Source organism: Semicossyphus pulcher, unplaced genomic scaffold, assembly GCF_022749685.1.
Source record: "Semicossyphus pulcher isolate SPU_LCO1_2020_fin unplaced genomic scaffold, fSemPul1.0.p SCAF_22, whole genome shotgun sequence".
NCBI classification, from domain to species: Eukaryota; Metazoa; Chordata; class Actinopteri; order Labriformes; family Labridae; genus Semicossyphus; species Semicossyphus pulcher.
Window position 1 is genome coordinate 19,792,741 of NW_027211696.1, and position 16,983 is coordinate 19,809,723.

Sequence of the window (16,983 nt, forward strand, 5' to 3'; positions counted from 1 at the left end):
CTGGACGCTGATATCGGACCCTGGGTGCTTATGGTTTATCACGGCTCATGCCGGTGGCTCTTCATTGGTTTATCCAGGTCTGTGTCAGAACTTATGATTGGTCTTCAGAGTCTAATCCCACATGAGGGGGTGGAGCCCCCGCAGAGAGGAGAGGGAAAAGCTCTTAAACAGGACACCTTCAGCAGGAAGGCAGAGCAGCTTTTCTACAGGTACTGTACCTTCTCTTCTTACTTCTCTTGCAGGGACGTAACTTAGCTTCCAGTCCAGTCATGTTAAACTGATTTAAAATCCTTTGTATCAAAGATTATGTTGCTAAAGCTACTTTTGCATTTTATATTTTATTTGAAAGTGTTTTGGTGTGAATGCATGTTTATATATTTTAAATATTAAAGGTGGATGGAGGCTAGAAGCAGGGTGTCATGATCTTCAATTGAGGAAAGATTGAGCAAGTTTTTAACTTAATTTCTGAAATTAAACTCGAATTCGGCTTTGCTGTAAAAGAAAGACAAAAATGATCCTTCCATCTTTCCTAAATGTTTTATTTAAAGTACCTGAGGCGGTGTTAACTCTGCCGTGTCCTCTGGAAGGACGAAGCTGCTCTTATGTCTTACACGTACTCATGAGTTAAAAGGTCACGCTGAGGAGGGAGGGGAGGCTGATCCGGGGTCTGTAGTGGTTTTGATGTAATCCTGACCATAAGACCATATGATCCATGGTCAGTCAGCAGCCGATGCTTCACAAGGCCAGAGCGAAGACTGGCCTGAACGTCTCCTGATGATTATTAACTTCATTATTGCCTATTGAAGCTCTTCACTAAACGCCCTCCATGTTTCCCTCTGTCCTGCTGACTTGGCCTCATGAGGGTGCAGTCTTGTGATCAGTTCAGAATGTCACTGCGTAGTGAGCCAGAGATGGCTTGCTTCTTGGCACTGGATCCTGGCAACACTACCGTCCCCGGATGAACTATAAATACTACTACCTCTGACCCAAAGTTACTGCTGTCAGTTACCTAGAAAGAGAGAGAGCACAAAATAATCTGAGGAATCAATTCTGCACATAAAAAATCATATTGGATGTTTTATTCCTTATTTAAAGGGATGATCGGCCATCTTTATTATGATGAGGATTTACAGGAATCCTGACGTCGTCACAGAATTCCCTCTATATTAAGCTACAGTCGCGACCCACTCTGTGTGAAGGACGAGCTAGAACATGACCTTTCAGTCAGTACAGCTCATTAAAAACATTTAATTGAGGTAATAAATGTAACATTTTAAATGCATCTTGGGGAAACACCTAACAGGAAACTACAGACGGATTTCTTTGGGTACCTGCTCATTACAGAAGCATTAGTGGATGTATGAAACCAGCCGTCCTGTGGGTGGGAAACTAATGCTAAGAGGCTAAGAGCATCTGCTAGAGCCCCTGCTAGCCTAAGCTTGTTACTGTATTTAACCAAAAACCTGTGGGGGGGTCTTAGGAGGTCTGAGGCAGCATGTTCACATTTTGCACAAAGACTTATTAGCGTTATTAGCAATCGAATATTTATAGAAATGCTTTCTAAGGGTGCTAATTCCCCCGTAACCTATGGCCTGTACATTTACAATACAAAAAATATACAGCACAGGTGTAGAGCTTCATGAGTAAATGCTGGGTCACACTAGAAAGTAGCTAAGAAGACTTGTTGGGCTAAACGACTGTAGCTAGCAAGCTATCCACTAGCATGCTAGCCGTCCGGGACAATGTTAGCGCTACAACAGCTCTCTAAGCTCTGTGCTTTTTTCTCCGGGCCATTTACTGCTTCCTGGAAATTTCTTCTCAGGACTGGACGACAATTAATTGGATTAAGAGTTTTTGGCGAGGGAGAAAAAAGCTCCCCCAGCTAACAACCTGTCAGCTAGCACGCTAACTGTCTTGTCGCTAATGGGACACAAAGTTGACCATCAGTTAGCTCAACTTAAAGGTATAATTAGCAATATCTTTACAAGCAGGGTTTTGATATTACCCCAGATTGTTTTGATCAAGAAACCCCAAGCAGCAGAAATTACATACGGTGCATGGACATGGATAACATGAATAAAACTGTCTGTTTTTCTTTTCTCTCCAGCTCTTTTGCTTTTGACAAAGATTTAACAAGCTAGCAGAAACATGGCAAGCTCTTTCACACGTCTGATTTCTGGCCGCAACACGGCTGTGCTGCTGGCCAGCCTGGGAGCGGGAACGATGGCTACTGGCTTCTTGATGAGTGAAAACAACTCCCTGGTTGCAGAGACCAAGAAGAAGCTCTATCCTCCCAGGTGAGACAGGATAACGTCGACATCACAGATACAGCATAAAGGCAGACAGTACAAAGTAACATCATTGGTTGGCGACCTTAAAACAGACTCAAGGGTGTCTTAATACAGATGCTAAAGGTTCCCTAAAATAGATACTGATGTGTGCTCTTAAATAGCTGCTAATAGTACCTTAAAGGTGACACTTTCCCTAAAACAGCATTAAGGTACCTTAAAACAAACAAACCAAAAAGGGTATCTTTAAAAGATGCTAAAGGGTAGCTTAAAATAAATACTATATAAAAACTATAGGGAACTTTAAACTGGACGCTAGTGGGTACCTAAAGATGCTAAAGGCTACTTTAGACCGAACACTAACCATAAAAGAGACACTACAGGCTACGCTCAACGTTACAGACGCTAATGTAAAACACATAAACTGGACAGTTACCCTAAAACAGCGCTGACGGATACCTTCCAACAAATCTTAAAGGGCAGCCTACCTTAAAAAGATGCTAAAGGCTACCTTATTATTGATGCTAATGAGTTCACTTAAAAAGATGACAAAGGGGAACAATAGATGCCATAGGGTACTTTGGACCAGATGCCAATGTGTACCTCAAAACAGGCACTAAAGGATACCTTAAACCAATGCTAAATGGTACCTACAGAGATGTAGGAGGGTAATTTAAACCTGACGCTAATGGGTACCTTAAAATAGACGGCAAAGGCTACCTTAGACTGGACACTAACCTTGAAACATACAATATGGCTACTGTAAAAAGTACCTTAAGAAGCAGCCAAGGTAACCTTAATACAGATGCTAAAGGGTACCTTAAAATAGACCTTAAACATGAACTTTTACCTTGTGGGTTGAATAAGACGCCGGCTGTAAACAGCTGTATTTGACGACTTCGGATAAGAACGTGTGGAAGATACAATGACTGAGTTACTTCATGAAGAATCCGATTGAGACATAGACTGTGACAAAAGGTGTCTGTGTTTAGTTGAAGTGCTTTGGATGGATGACCTTGATGAATCAGTGAGCGGTCCAAGCTCTATAATTATCTGCCTTAACACAGGAACTGACCACGTGCTTCACAACATGTCAGAACAATGACTCATTGTTTTGTGAGGTGACATCAGAACAGATACTGAAAGTGTGAATGAACTCCTGACATCAAACATTATTTCCAGTACTTCCAAAGTTTGAATACTACGAGAACACTGGGAAAATCATTGCAGGGTTATTACATTTAAGCGAGGCCCTGAATCTTTAAAGTATATATTTATATACAAACACATTTTAATGATCAGTGTGTGGATTATGTCGTTAACATCTGAGAGTATGAAAGAGCACACGAGGACACAGCAGGAACTCTGGCACCAGTCTGCAGTATCACCGACGCTCTCAGGTTTCGTCTGCGTTACCTTTGACTCACTCTCACTCCCTCACACACTCACAACCTTTCTGTCTCTCACCCTCTCATGTTTAGCACCATCACACTTTATATAGAAGCAGAGAAATGACTGTAGTTATATCCCAAGTATGCCAGACATTAGGTTTCATTACAGTCACAGATCACTTATTTTCTTAAGGAGATGTATTTCCTGTTGAGGCAGGATGAGGGGGTTTGATGTGACCAAATGGAAAAGGACGTTTTATTGAGAGGAGTGGAACATTGTGCATAATTCATGATAATGGAAGGAGGAAGAAAAATTTTACTGAAATGCTTCAAAGCAGAGCTGGAGACTTGAGACTTAAAGCTGCACTTATTAATAACAATATGATTGCAGATCTACAGAGCCTTTTAGCATCTTTAAGCTAATTGTTTTGTCTTGTTTTTGGCCTGTAAGTAACAAGCTATGATTTAAATGGCCTACACCAAATGGCAGACAAAGTTAGCATTTAGCTTTAGGAGCTAAAGAGCCAAACGTTTCCCTCAGGAGTTGGTGGAGACCAAAACAGAGCTAAACAAGGGAGAACTTACATTTATCAGATGGTCGTCCTTGTCTGCTAAATTAGAAAAATATATTGTTTGCTTACACATACGCGACGTGAACTTTATAAGGTGTTTATATGTCGGGGGGGCTGGAGCCTATCCCAGCTGTCATTGGACGAGAGGCGGGGTTACACCTGGACAGGTTGCCTGTCAATCACAGGGCGAACACACAGAGACAGACAACCTTTCACGCTCACACTCACATCTACGGGCAATTTAGAGTCACCAATGAACCTAACGAGCATGTCTTTGGACTGTGGGAGGAAGCTGAAGTCCGGAGGGAAACCACGCATGCACAGGGAGAACATGCAGACTCCACACAGAAAGGCCCACTACGTCTGAACTGGAATTCAAACCAGGAACCTTCTATTTTTTTACCTTTCCCTAAAAAAGGAGACGTCTTGTGTCCAGATGTTAAACTTAAACAAAATTTAAAAAACAAAATTTAAAAAACAGAAATTTATAGATTATTGATTAAATAAGGAAAAGGACCAAATATAATTTAGAGGATTCATAAATTAGTAAATAAAAAACATTTCAGACATAAAACATTCTTAAAGCTGGGATTTAATGTTCAAAAACATGTCTGTCATGTCTTTAAAGAGTAACGTGTGTTCACTTTGCGATCACCCAGCTGTGTAGGTTGTAGTAGCATGTTGTCACCACTAGTTGGCAGTGAAAGCAGGATCATTGCACTTACAGTTGTTATTTTAAAACAACTCTTCCCAACTCTTCCTCTTCTGCAGCTCCGACTTCCCCGACCTGAGGAAACACAACAACTGCATGGCCTCGTCTCTGACTCCGGCCATCTACGCCAAACTGAGGGACAAGCTGACCCCCAACAACTGGACCCTGGACCAGTGCATCCAAACTGGAGTGGACAACCCCGGACACCCTTTCATCAAGACGGTGGGCTGTGTGGCTGGTGATGAGGAGAGCTACGAGGTGAGATATTTGTTTTTGAACATTTGTTTTGATCTTAAAGAAACCAAAGCTACAGATTTGACTTTGTCTTGTTCCTTTAAGGTGTTTGCCGAACTCTTTGACCCCATCATCAAGGACAGGCACAACGGCTACGACCCCAAAACCATGATCCACCCCACTGACCTGGACTCCTCTAAGGCACTTACACCATCACACCTCCTCACTGCATGATCCATGCACCTGCTGCTCCTGCACGTACACAACAATAATCCATCCTTCCTCCCGTTCCTCCTTTTCCAGATCACTCACGGCGTTTTTGACGAGAAGTACGTCCTGTCGTCCCGTGTCCGTACCGGGCGCAGCATCCGCGGTCTGAGCCTCCCCCCGGCCTGCTCGAGGGCTGAGCGTCGTGAGGTGGAGCGGGTGGTGGTGATGGCGCTGGCCGGCCTGAAGGGAGACCTGGCCGGACGCTACTACGGCCTGGGAGACATGACGGAGAAGGAGCAGCAGCAGCTCATTGATGTGAGTTTAAAGACTCCCTGCGATCTGTGTCGAAGCATTTTGCTCACTTAATGTTATAATTAGAAACTTTATGGTGGCCTACTGATACTCGATCTGACGAGTATTATCTCTTACCGCATTATCTTGGTACAACACTAAGTAGCCCTCTTAGGACATACAGTATAGATATTTAAGGCACCACTTCTTGTGGAACCGCCGTAGCCACTTCCGCTAACCAAAACACACACTTAAATTACCGAAAGAACCAGCAAGGATCCCACACGCCGTCGTGTTTAACAGCAGAACAGCTTCTTGTGTCGGTCTGAAGCAGATATTCACGCTGATGGAAAGTTCAATGACTGTAGTGTTAGTGTTAGTTACGTCTCCTCTCGCCGTTCCTCCTCTACTCTGCTACTCGGAACAGAACGCTGCAGGAGCCCCATTTGTCAACAGAGCTGTCAATCATGAGGCCACACCCACTTTTTATAGCATCAAATAACTAATTAAAAGTTGTCAGAAAAATGAACACTGTGACATAAATCAGCATGATAAGAAGTAACTATAATGACAGAAACCATGTTTGAGAAAAATGTATTTAGATTTTATAGTTTGACTCATGTCCCATCTGTTAACATGGAGGAGGCGGGCTTTATGACCTATACTGCAGCCAGTCAGCAGGGGGCGATAGAGAGGGTTTGGCTTCCCTTAAAGGAGCTGTCATGTCGGCCATCTTTTCATACAGTCTGTGGCATAAATTAGTCCTACAGGTAGGTTAGATTTTTGTTGACCTGTCCGTTCTGATTATTTCACGCCGCGCCACAAAAGGATCACTTCCTGTTTGACAAGCCCGTGTCTCCGTTACTCACCTCGGCCTTCATGGCCCGAGACTGGCCTGATTCCAGGGGGATCTGGTAAGGCTGACTCAGTTTAGACAAATCCCATCTTAATGTTGTTTGTTCTGCAACACTAAAGGGAATTTAGTAAAATCCAATCTAGAAATACCAACATGTTTCCTTCTGAAGTCCTGGTCTGTGAGTCCTCCCTAACCTTTAGTCCCTCCTCTCCACCACAGGAATACACGGTAGTTTAACATCCTCCTACCTCTGTTTTCTTCCCTTTACCCCTCCCTCCTTCAGGACCACTTCCTGTTTGACAAACCTGTCTCCCCCTTGTTGACATGTGCCTTTATGGCCAGAGACTGGCCAGACGCCAGGGGCATCTGGTAGGGTCCAATCAGCTCGTCTGCATGTCTGCTGTGTGACTCATTCTGATCCATGTTACTTCCCAGGAAGCTCAGTAGTGTTATTCAGTGTCCCCTGTTTTTGATGCATGTTGGTGTCTTTTGTCTTTTGCATTTGAAGTGTGTTGTTCATCACCAGGTCCTTTCTGACCACCATGAGTCATCTGCAGTAATATAAAGCTCAGTGTTTTACCTGCAGAGCTCTTTATTTACTTCCTTCAGCTGGTTCTCTTCAGGCACAACAACGAGAAGACCTTCCTGATCTGGGTGAACGAGGAGGACCACACCAGAGTCATCTCCATGGAGAAGGGAGGCAACATGAAGAGAGTGTTTGAGCGGTTCTGCAGAGGACTCAAACAGGTACACACATCATCACAAATAAAATGCAGAAACAATATAGAAGAAAAGGTACGGAAGCCCTGAATGGCAAAGAGAAAAACAATTCTTGTGATCTAACTTTGTTTATGACTCTTTACTATGTTTGCTGTTGTAATACTTATTTTGGCCACATGAGGCACAAGTGCACCACTACCCTATGTATTCCAAAAACTTCTACCAGGTGAGTTTTAGCACAAAAATACCGAGCTAAATAAAGACATGAAAGTAATGTCAGGTAGTTTTCCAACTGTCACTTTAAAGTACGTAGCTAGCTTGTGATTAGAGTGCACGGAGAAGAAAACATCAATAAAAAGAAGAAAAGAGAACGAATAATTATCCTGGCAGTTGTATTTATACTTTTTAAAATATGGACAAAAGTAAAATAAGAAAACACACGAAAGAGAAAAAAACAAAGTGAAACCAGGCTGTTTTTTCTCTCTTACCTTCAGGGCCTCCGTACTTGAGAAGTCGCCTTTGCAAATAGTTACGCAGCGGGTGAATTAACTGATCTTAATGCAGCTTTTTGCCCAATCCCTATTTCCACTGTCCAAAAACCTACAGATAAAAATAAAGATATAGATTAAGAAACATTTTTTCCACACTTTATTTTTTAGTTTAGCCTTTTATGCTTTTATTGAGAGAGAGAGGATGGAGGATAGTGTTGGAAAAAAGGGGAAGAGAGACTGTGGAAGACACGCAGCAAACGGCCGAGGGTGGGAGTCGAACCTTTGGCCGCCTCATCAAGGCCTCTGTTTATGGGTCGCACAATTTAACCGTTGAGCTAAACTGGCGCAAATACATTTTTAATTTCTTTTTCCAAATTATCAGACCAGATCAAGAAACGGTTAATCATTTAATTGATCTGGAAAATGCACCAAACTTGGAGTTACCTGGTTGATACTACACAGCAACAGTAACTGTGACTGGCTGTCTCTGGTCACGTGATGTCCCACAGGTGGAGCAGCTGATCCAGGAGAGAGGCTGGGAGTTCATGTGGAATGAGCGTCTGGGCTACGTCCTCACATGTCCCTCCAACCTGGGCACCGGCCTCAGGGCGGGCGTGCACGTACGCCTGCCCAATCTCAGCAAGGTAACACACACACACACACACACACACACACACATATTCAGATATACACACAACCCGTTCCCTTTGAAACAAACACATATACAGCTCAGCATGTGGTGCGCCAGAGTCCACTGACACAAACAGTGATTAAAGCAGAACACTGAAGTTTCTAAAATAAGGGAAATTCACCTTTAAGTGGCATTTACTGAAGTTATAACAGGTTGCAAACTATTAAAATCACTCTGCAGGACTCACGCTTCTCCAAAATCCTGGACAACCTGCGGCTGCAGAAAAGAGGCACAGGCGGAGTGGACACCGCCGCGACCGGAGACACGTTTGACATTTCCAACAACGACCGTCTGGGAAAATCTGAGGTGAGGATCCATCAACCTTATTGCTTTTTAAACCTTTGAACTACAGTATGTGAATTTGATCGCATGGTCGCATTAGGTTATAAAGTGTTGGGCACTATCCTGAAGGACTTTGCTGTGTTTATTTTAAGGTGGAGCTCGTCCAGCTCCTGATCGATGGGGTCCACTACCTGATCGAGTGTGAGAAGAAGCTGGAGAAGGGACAGGACATCAAAGTCCCGGCTCCCATCGCTCAGTTCAGGAAATAAAAGCTGGACTCTCCGTCTGTCGGTGTTCGAAGGAGGAGCAGCTCCCTCTCATACTGAGCCTGCTGAAGCTCAGAGGGACGCCTGTCCATCGCTTCAGGGGAGGATGTTTATCTTTATTCTTCTGGAGAAGATTGTGAATCTTTAGGGAAACCTAATCTTAGACATGATGTGCAGTCAGGGGGAATTCTACCTCAAGTTAAGGTCTTCACTGTAACCCTGACTTCAATAAAGCCAACTTTCGTCGACGCTCTGACTCTGCTGCTTCCTTCACTTCTCATGTTTCTTTAATTTAACAAATCTCAGACTGACAAAGATGTTTTTGCTGATCTCTTGTCGTCTGGTTTTTCAGAATCACATACTGGACCAAACTTGGGATGGGTCGAACAAAGGTCGAGATGTCCTACTTAAAGCTCCTGCGGGGAGTATTTTGGCAGTCATGAAATCGACTGAAATCAATACTGATGCATCTATACGACCTACAAAGTGAGACCAATAGTGACAAGATTGATTATTTCTGTATAGATATTTTTGATGCCTGTAACTGCTGCGGCGGGAAGGTGTGGACGAAGAGATCAACAACACGTAAGTGAAGCCTTTGTTTACATTTTACACTACAAAAACTCTCATGATGAGATGTTTAAATTATAAAATAAAACAGGAAAACGCAACTAACACATGCACAGGACGAGATCAGTGAAGAGACAATCTCAGGACCAATCGGCTATAGTCTGATGACAACTCTGGGGACACCTGTGAACACGTTTGGCGTTTCCGGGTTAGCCAGCGTTAGCGATAATCGACCTCCAGCCCAGACGTCCTTCTTCGTGTTACACAGAGGCTGCACTCTGGCTTACTGCAGCGGGATGAAGCCGAAACAGAAACAGATTTTCTTGTGATTGACTTTAATTAACGGCTCTTCAGTTTGCTGAAATAACAACATCATGATGCAGATTAGGAACAACATGAAGCTTTGTCAGGTCTGTCCTCAAGAGGAGACGAACACTACTTTAACATGAGAAGCTTCTCGAACGGAGGCCGGAGCCATCGTTTATGATGCATTTGAGGAAGTCGGGAAATCTAATCGCTGAACGGCTTTCGTGACACAGCGTCGAGCAGATTTGTCCCAAGTTGAATTTTTGCTCTAGAACAGACTGTTAGCTGAACTTGCTGAAGACGGAGGAGAAGTCTTCACCGAGTTCCCCTTTTAAACTTGTTAGATTTAAAAAACGGTTAAAAGAACAAAGGGAGGAAAAACTGATGCAATATTTTTGCAAAAAGGTGTGAAAGAGCTTCGTTTAGTTTTCTTATTGTACGCACAAATAGTGAGCATAAAGCCTTTGTTCTTTTACTTCAGATTTTTATAGCAACTTTAAAATGTTTTATTCTGAAATGTTTGAACTCTTTGTGTGAAGTGAAGACGTGCTAATAAACACAACAGAACAGGTTCGATTAAGCATCCATCACAAACTTTATTCACGAATGACCATCTGTCCCCTCCTGCAGTCGGATGTTTTACCTTATATATAACGTGTGCTATGATTGGTCAACTATCAGCATTTATTAACCGGCAAATATTGTGTTTATAGAGGAGGGAAAACATATTGCAACACTAGAACCGATCAGTGCTTTGTAGATCTAGTTTTTAATATAAAAAATATTGCAAACATCGTAATGAGAAGATGAACAGTAAAACAAACAAGAGAGCAACCCTGTATGTTATAATATTAAAGCTAAGGCTGCTGAGAATTATTACAGAACTGAACAACGTTGTGTTAAAGGCGTGTTACAACAGGTAAATTAACACAACTGAAGAAACGTTAAGTGCTTTTAGAACGATGCCTGACATTCAGACACACAGTAGATCACCGAAATGAAACATCTGATTTCCCGTCTGCATAACAAATAATGTAACGCTGCGTCCCTTTAAGGCCAGCAGAGGTGGAAGAACTTAAATCATAGGAGACTTTCCCTGTTTCCCTATCAAAAAATGTTGTTACATTTCAGTTTTTTACATGTACTGTGACAGCTGATTTCACAAGGTACAGAGAATCTTAGAGGGCAAAAGAAGCTAAAGTTCTATAAAGAAGAGACAACAGATATCAAACAGCTGCATTAGATGCTGCTCGTTTGTTAACTTTAGAAAACGAAGCTTAAAAACGTGTAAACAGGTCTGCGTAAGCTAATGATTCATCTGAGACAACATTCAACATTTAAGCAGAACAGCACTTCTCTCCAGGATGCCACCACCTCAACAGTTTTCTGAAATTTTCTAAAAAGAAATCAGTAGAAAGAAGTCAAAACAACAGAAAAGTGACACCTAGAGGCCGGAGCCTGCCTATTCACCAAAAAGTCCTGCTTCTTCTTCTTCTTTTTGTTTTTGGCAAAGTGAAACAGAAACACGAGCCTCTATTAAGGAGTGGTTGGAGAGTGTTAAAACATTGCAGGTACATGTGAACAGGGCATCTCTGTGTGTTTTTGGGGAAGGGGGGGGTTAAGAACAGGAAACAGAGAGAAGGCAAACAGCCGTGAGCGTCAGTGTGCCGTGTCGTCAGTCAATGGGTCGCTTTTCACTGTGTTTCTTCGTAAACTCCTCGGCGTTCTTCATGAATTTGGCGCGGTCTTTAGTGTATTCTTCCGCCAGGTCGGCCCTCAGCGGGTGCTCCGGCTCAGGGGTGTTCACCAGACCAACCAGCGTCTCAATCACTGGAGGAAGGAAACAAGAATGTAGAAACTGGTTAATTAATATTACCAGTGGTATCAAGATACCAAAGAGGACATTGAGGAGCAGTGTGTGGGATTCAGCGACATCTAGTGGTGAGGTTGTAGATTGCAATGAGCCAAAGTGTATTCATATCTAAGCCTTAAATCAAACAATTTGCCTCATGACACTTCAAAATGAAACACAAAATATGCACTTAGTGCAAAACTACACAACAACATGAACAATAAATCAGTAGAATGTGACTTTATGCAAAATAAGACGCAAGAATTTCTTCAACATTTCAAAGTAAGGAAGAAAAAGGAGCATTTTCATTCATTCCCTTTTCTTTAAATATAACCCTCATTCATCTCCCTTCCTGATGTGTTTGGACACCAAAATGTTGCCACAGCTCAGTTTATTTTATCATAATTCTCCATGATCTGTGTCTGATGAACTCTCCTGCTGCTTCCAGCTCCTTGAGGCTGACCAGTGCCCAGTTTGATGAGCTGTTAGCTCGGATCAGTACCAGGATTTCTCTGATGGACACCAACTACCGGTGTTTCAGCGCCTGTCCATCTGTCTCCGCTGAGTGGCAGTTTCACTGAATCTAGCGAGTCACATGTGAGCTGAAATCTGGCTCACTAACGTGGTATGAACCAGAAATAAACAAAACTTTGGCTGTGATTTAGTCGCAATAAAAGCATCTAAAGGATGCCAGCACAGCTCCAGCATGACGCAGATTGTTGATGCTTTTTCAGGTTTGTCAGGATTATATGAGAAAGGACACAACTTTAAAAATGCTTGTTTTTTGAATGGAGTCTGGATCTATTGTTTGTGATGCAACAGTGGGAGAATCTAATTGGTTATAGACTTTAGTGAAACAACGTCAGGAGGGCTTCATGCTTGAGTTGAAAACGTTCAACTTCAAGAATACGAGAAGCAAGCGAATTCATGTCCTCGTGCGGTTCGCTTCTTTTGCGATAGTAAGGTGTTTTTGTCCTGGGCTGCTGCAGAAACACGGCAGCACATTTGTAGGGGTGGAAATTTCAAAGAAAGATACTATTTGAAAGTCTTTTACCACAAACGTTCAGCATCCTGACGTTTGCAGTTTAGCAGATAAACTGCCAAAGAACAATACAGAGAAAAGCTAGCATGTGCAGCTAAAACAACACACCCAACATGACTTTAAAATGCTGTTTCATGTTTATTATCTATTTAAGAAAGGCAGGATTAATGAGCTTCTGTTGGACATTTAGACACGAGCCTACAGCAGCGCCCCACGCCTCTCCCTGTCCTCACCTTGGCAGGTTTTTGTGGCTGGCTTCCAGTTCTCCACGCTGATCATCGGCAGGCAGACCTGGCCCTTCTCGTCGATGTTTGGATGGTAGATTTTTGTCTTGAAGTTGATCTTGGGTGGCTTGAAGGGGTACTCCGAGGGGAAATTGACCTCAATCCGGAATGCTCCTTTGTCATAGGGAGCGCAATCCTTGGAGAAATTGTGGATTGAAGAAAGATAAATGCAGCAGTTGTTTGGTTATTAAAGAGCAACAAAAGTTATTTTAGCAGAAATAAAATACTTACAGGGAGAATGAGCCCTTGCCAATTTGTTATATTTGACTCATCCACTTGAATGTTGCGGAAAAATGTCAACCCATTTTTACGGATCTCCTCGAGCTCCTGAAAAAGAAACAGAATAGAGAATACATAAACAACAGTGCGATTTGTTTTTCGGTATATCCTTTATAATCTAACGCAACTTTCCTACCATTAAGTCTACCTCAGTGGTGCCTTATTACGATTAGTCGACAATGTCGCCAATAATCGATAACAAAATTAGTTATCAGCCAAGGAACTTAATTGTGGATAATTACTTGGTTATGTCATTGTGCGTGTTTTCCATGCTGTGCGCGGACAACATAATTTTCCGGAGCTCAGTTTGCTGAGGGGTGAGCCATCTCACATCCTGACTATCTCTGCTGAGAGTTGCGCATGCAAAAAGGTGACAGGTAAAAAATGATGCAACACCATCGCATCCTAAAACTTGTGAAGTCTGGGAGCATCTCAGCCTCAACGCTGCAGAGAAAAGGATCGCCTGCAGGATGTGTAAAGCGGCCCTTGTTTATCGCGGGAGCACGTCGGTAATACGCGAGCATTTGAAGAGAAGGCACGTTGGACTGATCTGATTTATAACCTCCAACTAAATTAAAAAGCCGAGAGCTCAATAAGAACCATTAAATAATTGTGCAATTCATTATCTGTAATCGATGACTGGTCGACTATCAAAATAGTCGTTAGTTGCAGGCCTAGTCCCTATAATGTTCAGTCTATGGATGCACTTACAGTGTTTCCGCTAGGATTTTTTAGTTGTGAAGTTGCACCAGCTGCATTATATTCAGATGTGTTAACACTAATATTCTGACCCCTGTTTGTAAAGAAGAAGAAACACTTGTTATAACCTAAGTATTAGCCTATAATTTAATTAAAGGCATTTCCAACAATGTGTTGTATTGAATGCAACAGGCTGTACAGGTGTAACTGTGCAATTATAAATAAAATCTGCCAAGAGCCAGCGACATACAGGAGCTGTGAACACGGCCCTGATGGACAGAGTCCAGACAGGCAGCAAACAGTTACACCACCTTCTGAGTCAGATCCTCTCATCTGCTCATTTTATTGGTTATAAACATGTTCTCCTTCCACAGCTTCCATATGAACACTGCTATAGGATCTAAAGGATGTTTCAACAGCTTAGTGATATGTTGATGTCTTGTGGGAAGAGCCAGATATAAGCCGGATTGTGTCCTCTCAAAGATGCATCAGTCCAGCATTTATGTTTTTCAATATGCACTGACATAAATATGTTTTTACAGAATAATAATGCATGAAACAATTCTTTGACGGGTTTAGAAATGTTGTCACTACATTTAGCATGTTGTAAATAAACATAAACACTGTTAGCTGCCTTCCCTGACAGACCTAAACGCAGAAGAGAACGCCGGAGCAGCAGCTGCAAAGCCTTCGTTTATCCACCGAAATCAAAGCAAACATCCCTAGTCTATAAATTCCATATCATTTTTTTTTTTTTTTACAGTGGTTTCATACATTACAGAAGTGCAAGTGGGTTACTTCTTGATTCAACAGCAGGCAGGAAATCTTGTCACGGTGACACTTAACTGTCTTTCACCTGAACAGTAAAACTGGATTATCAGGGAAATTCAGGAAGAAGTGACATAACATTATGCTTCCCTGACGGTAATACACGGGGAACTCCTGACTCAGAGGCAGCACAACAAGTCAAAAATAAATTACAAGTATGAGACTGTAGGTCAGGCAGCCTAAACAGAAAGTAATCCTCCGTCCATAAGGTTAAATAGTTATTAATCTAAACATCGATATTTTCCTATATCAATTATATGAAGCTCTGATCATTAAAATTGATACAATAGCTTAACCTTGCTCGATACTGATGTATTGTTTCACCCCTATCATGAAATGCTATAACAGGGTAGCATTAAATGTCAACATAAAGTAGTTAAAGGTAAGGTGCAAAACAAAATGTACACAATGTCAAAATATAGCAGGTTATCAGAAACAACCACAAATGTACACCTCACCTGAAGTAGTCTACAGGTGAGTGTGTGTGACACATTCTAAAAGCCTAATGATAACGTCTCATGATATTTCACGACATGTCTCTTTTTAACAGACTACACCCATGGTCTCCTGACAGTCAGACAGTTGTGATGATTGTAATCAGCAGAGAGGAATAAGAGGAAGATTTAAACGTTCAGAGCCAAAATGGAGGCTGAAGCCACCTCGGCACCCTCTGACCCCGCTGTCAATCTCTTTTCCTGACTCAAATAAGTTATTAAAAACATTTTAAAACACATCTCATGCTATTATTGACTGGTATCTAGTCTTATTTCACAAATCTACCTGTTTACAGGAAGATTTCTTCCCCAGCTGAGGACTGACGTCACGTCCCAACCCCAAAGTCTCAATGTTTTCGCTTTCGGACGGTGACAGCGCGTAAAAACGAGCCGGTACAGTTCTTACTATGGAGGGATTTGATAAGCCTCCACATTCAAACATAAATCATAAATGTTGAACGACTTAATGCTATATCTATCAGTTGACTTAAAGTGCTGAATCACGCCCTGCTGGCGGCTCAAACTCACTTACTAGTTACCGTCTGTCGGACGTCATTATGCTTTCATTTTGTCGACCAGACGAACGCCAAACTCGACATTTTCTCCTGGGCCAGGGTCTTGAACTACACGCGCGACTCCGAAACAAGTTATTTAACCCGGGTAGAGTGGAACAAATTGAATAATATTGGAAATATTTACCTTGCCTAGTCTCTTGTTCTGATTCATTGTGGTGATACCGACTTGTTCTTCTTCTTCCTGCTTCTTTCCGTTCCTCCTCAACTTCTTTTGATTTTAGTACAGAGTTGCTGGCAGGCGGCGTCCTGGCGCATTACCGCCACCTAGCGGCCTGGTGGGCGAAGGCTATATTTAGGATCAGACAGTGAAACAACTTTGAATTTAACATCCCTGTAATGAGTTTCTTAGACAAATATTTAATATTGAAATAAAGCAACTTTATGTTTTGTAATTCTGATATTGAAACTTTAGAGCATCTGTCTTTTGCTTGTGAATATACAAGACCTACAGATCTGTAAAGATAACCTGATTATTACGGCCAAAAGAATTCATCAGCAAAAGTAGATTTATGAGGACCAGACCACTGTCTTTAATCTTCATGAATGAGTTAAATAAAAGAAATCACAAAAACACCTAAATGTACTAAAACTAAACAAGCCTTGGAGATCTATAAAACTATACATATTTTGATTTCTAATTAGACCTCTGTATTTTATTTTACTTGTTCATTATTCATTTTTTTCTGTAATTGTATTTATCTTTATATTTGTTGTGTTTTTGTTTTGTTCTACTGAGTCATGCTTAGTCTGTAACTGTTTTGTATGCCAATTCATAATTGTAATGGCCAGACTTTGTTTATGAATAAAGATATGGGGAAAAATCTAAACAGATTTAAATCCAACAAATAACAAACACTGCTAAATTGAAAATGGTGGAAAATATTTCACCAACTTTATTAAAAAAGAATCCTGTAAATCCTTATCATGAAACTTTATCGAGAAATTAGATTCAGCATCACATTTATTGCCAACACATGTGTGCCACGGTCTGATGGTGATACACATAAAAAATATGGAAGTAAGCAACATTACTAGCAATTATCTGAACAA

General features: G+C 41.8%; 2 protein-coding genes across 2 annotated transcripts; one reads left to right on the forward strand and one right to left on the reverse strand.

Annotated features, from left to right (window-relative positions):
- The first annotated feature begins 134 nt into the window (after positions 1–134).
- LOC138601768 (creatine kinase S-type, mitochondrial-like) lies at positions 135–9,252 on the forward strand. The gene is made up of 10 exons (XM_069672962.1): positions 135–209; positions 2,108–2,297; positions 5,023–5,221; positions 5,303–5,398; positions 5,501–5,722; positions 6,838–6,923; positions 7,178–7,301; positions 8,275–8,409; positions 8,637–8,762; positions 8,891–9,252. Exons 2-10 carry the CDS (start codon positions 2,149–2,151, stop codon positions 9,005–9,007), a joined length of 1,254 nt encoding a protein of 417 aa, XP_069529063.1. The 5' UTR covers positions 135–209; positions 2,108–2,148; the 3' UTR covers positions 9,008–9,252.
- Positions 9,253–10,451: 1,199 nt separating this feature from the next.
- Positions 10,452–16,139, reverse strand: LOC138602322 (ubiquitin-conjugating enzyme E2 L3-like). Its single transcript, XM_069673788.1, has 4 exons — positions 16,058–16,139; positions 13,290–13,385; positions 13,008–13,194; positions 10,452–11,710 (listed from the first exon to the last, which is right to left on the reverse strand). The coding sequence occupies exons 1-4, from the start codon at positions 16,082–16,084 to the stop codon at positions 11,556–11,558; spliced, it is 465 nt and encodes a 154-aa protein (XP_069529889.1). The 5' UTR covers positions 16,085–16,139; the 3' UTR covers positions 10,452–11,555.
- Between the last annotated feature and the right edge of the window lie 844 nt (positions 16,140–16,983).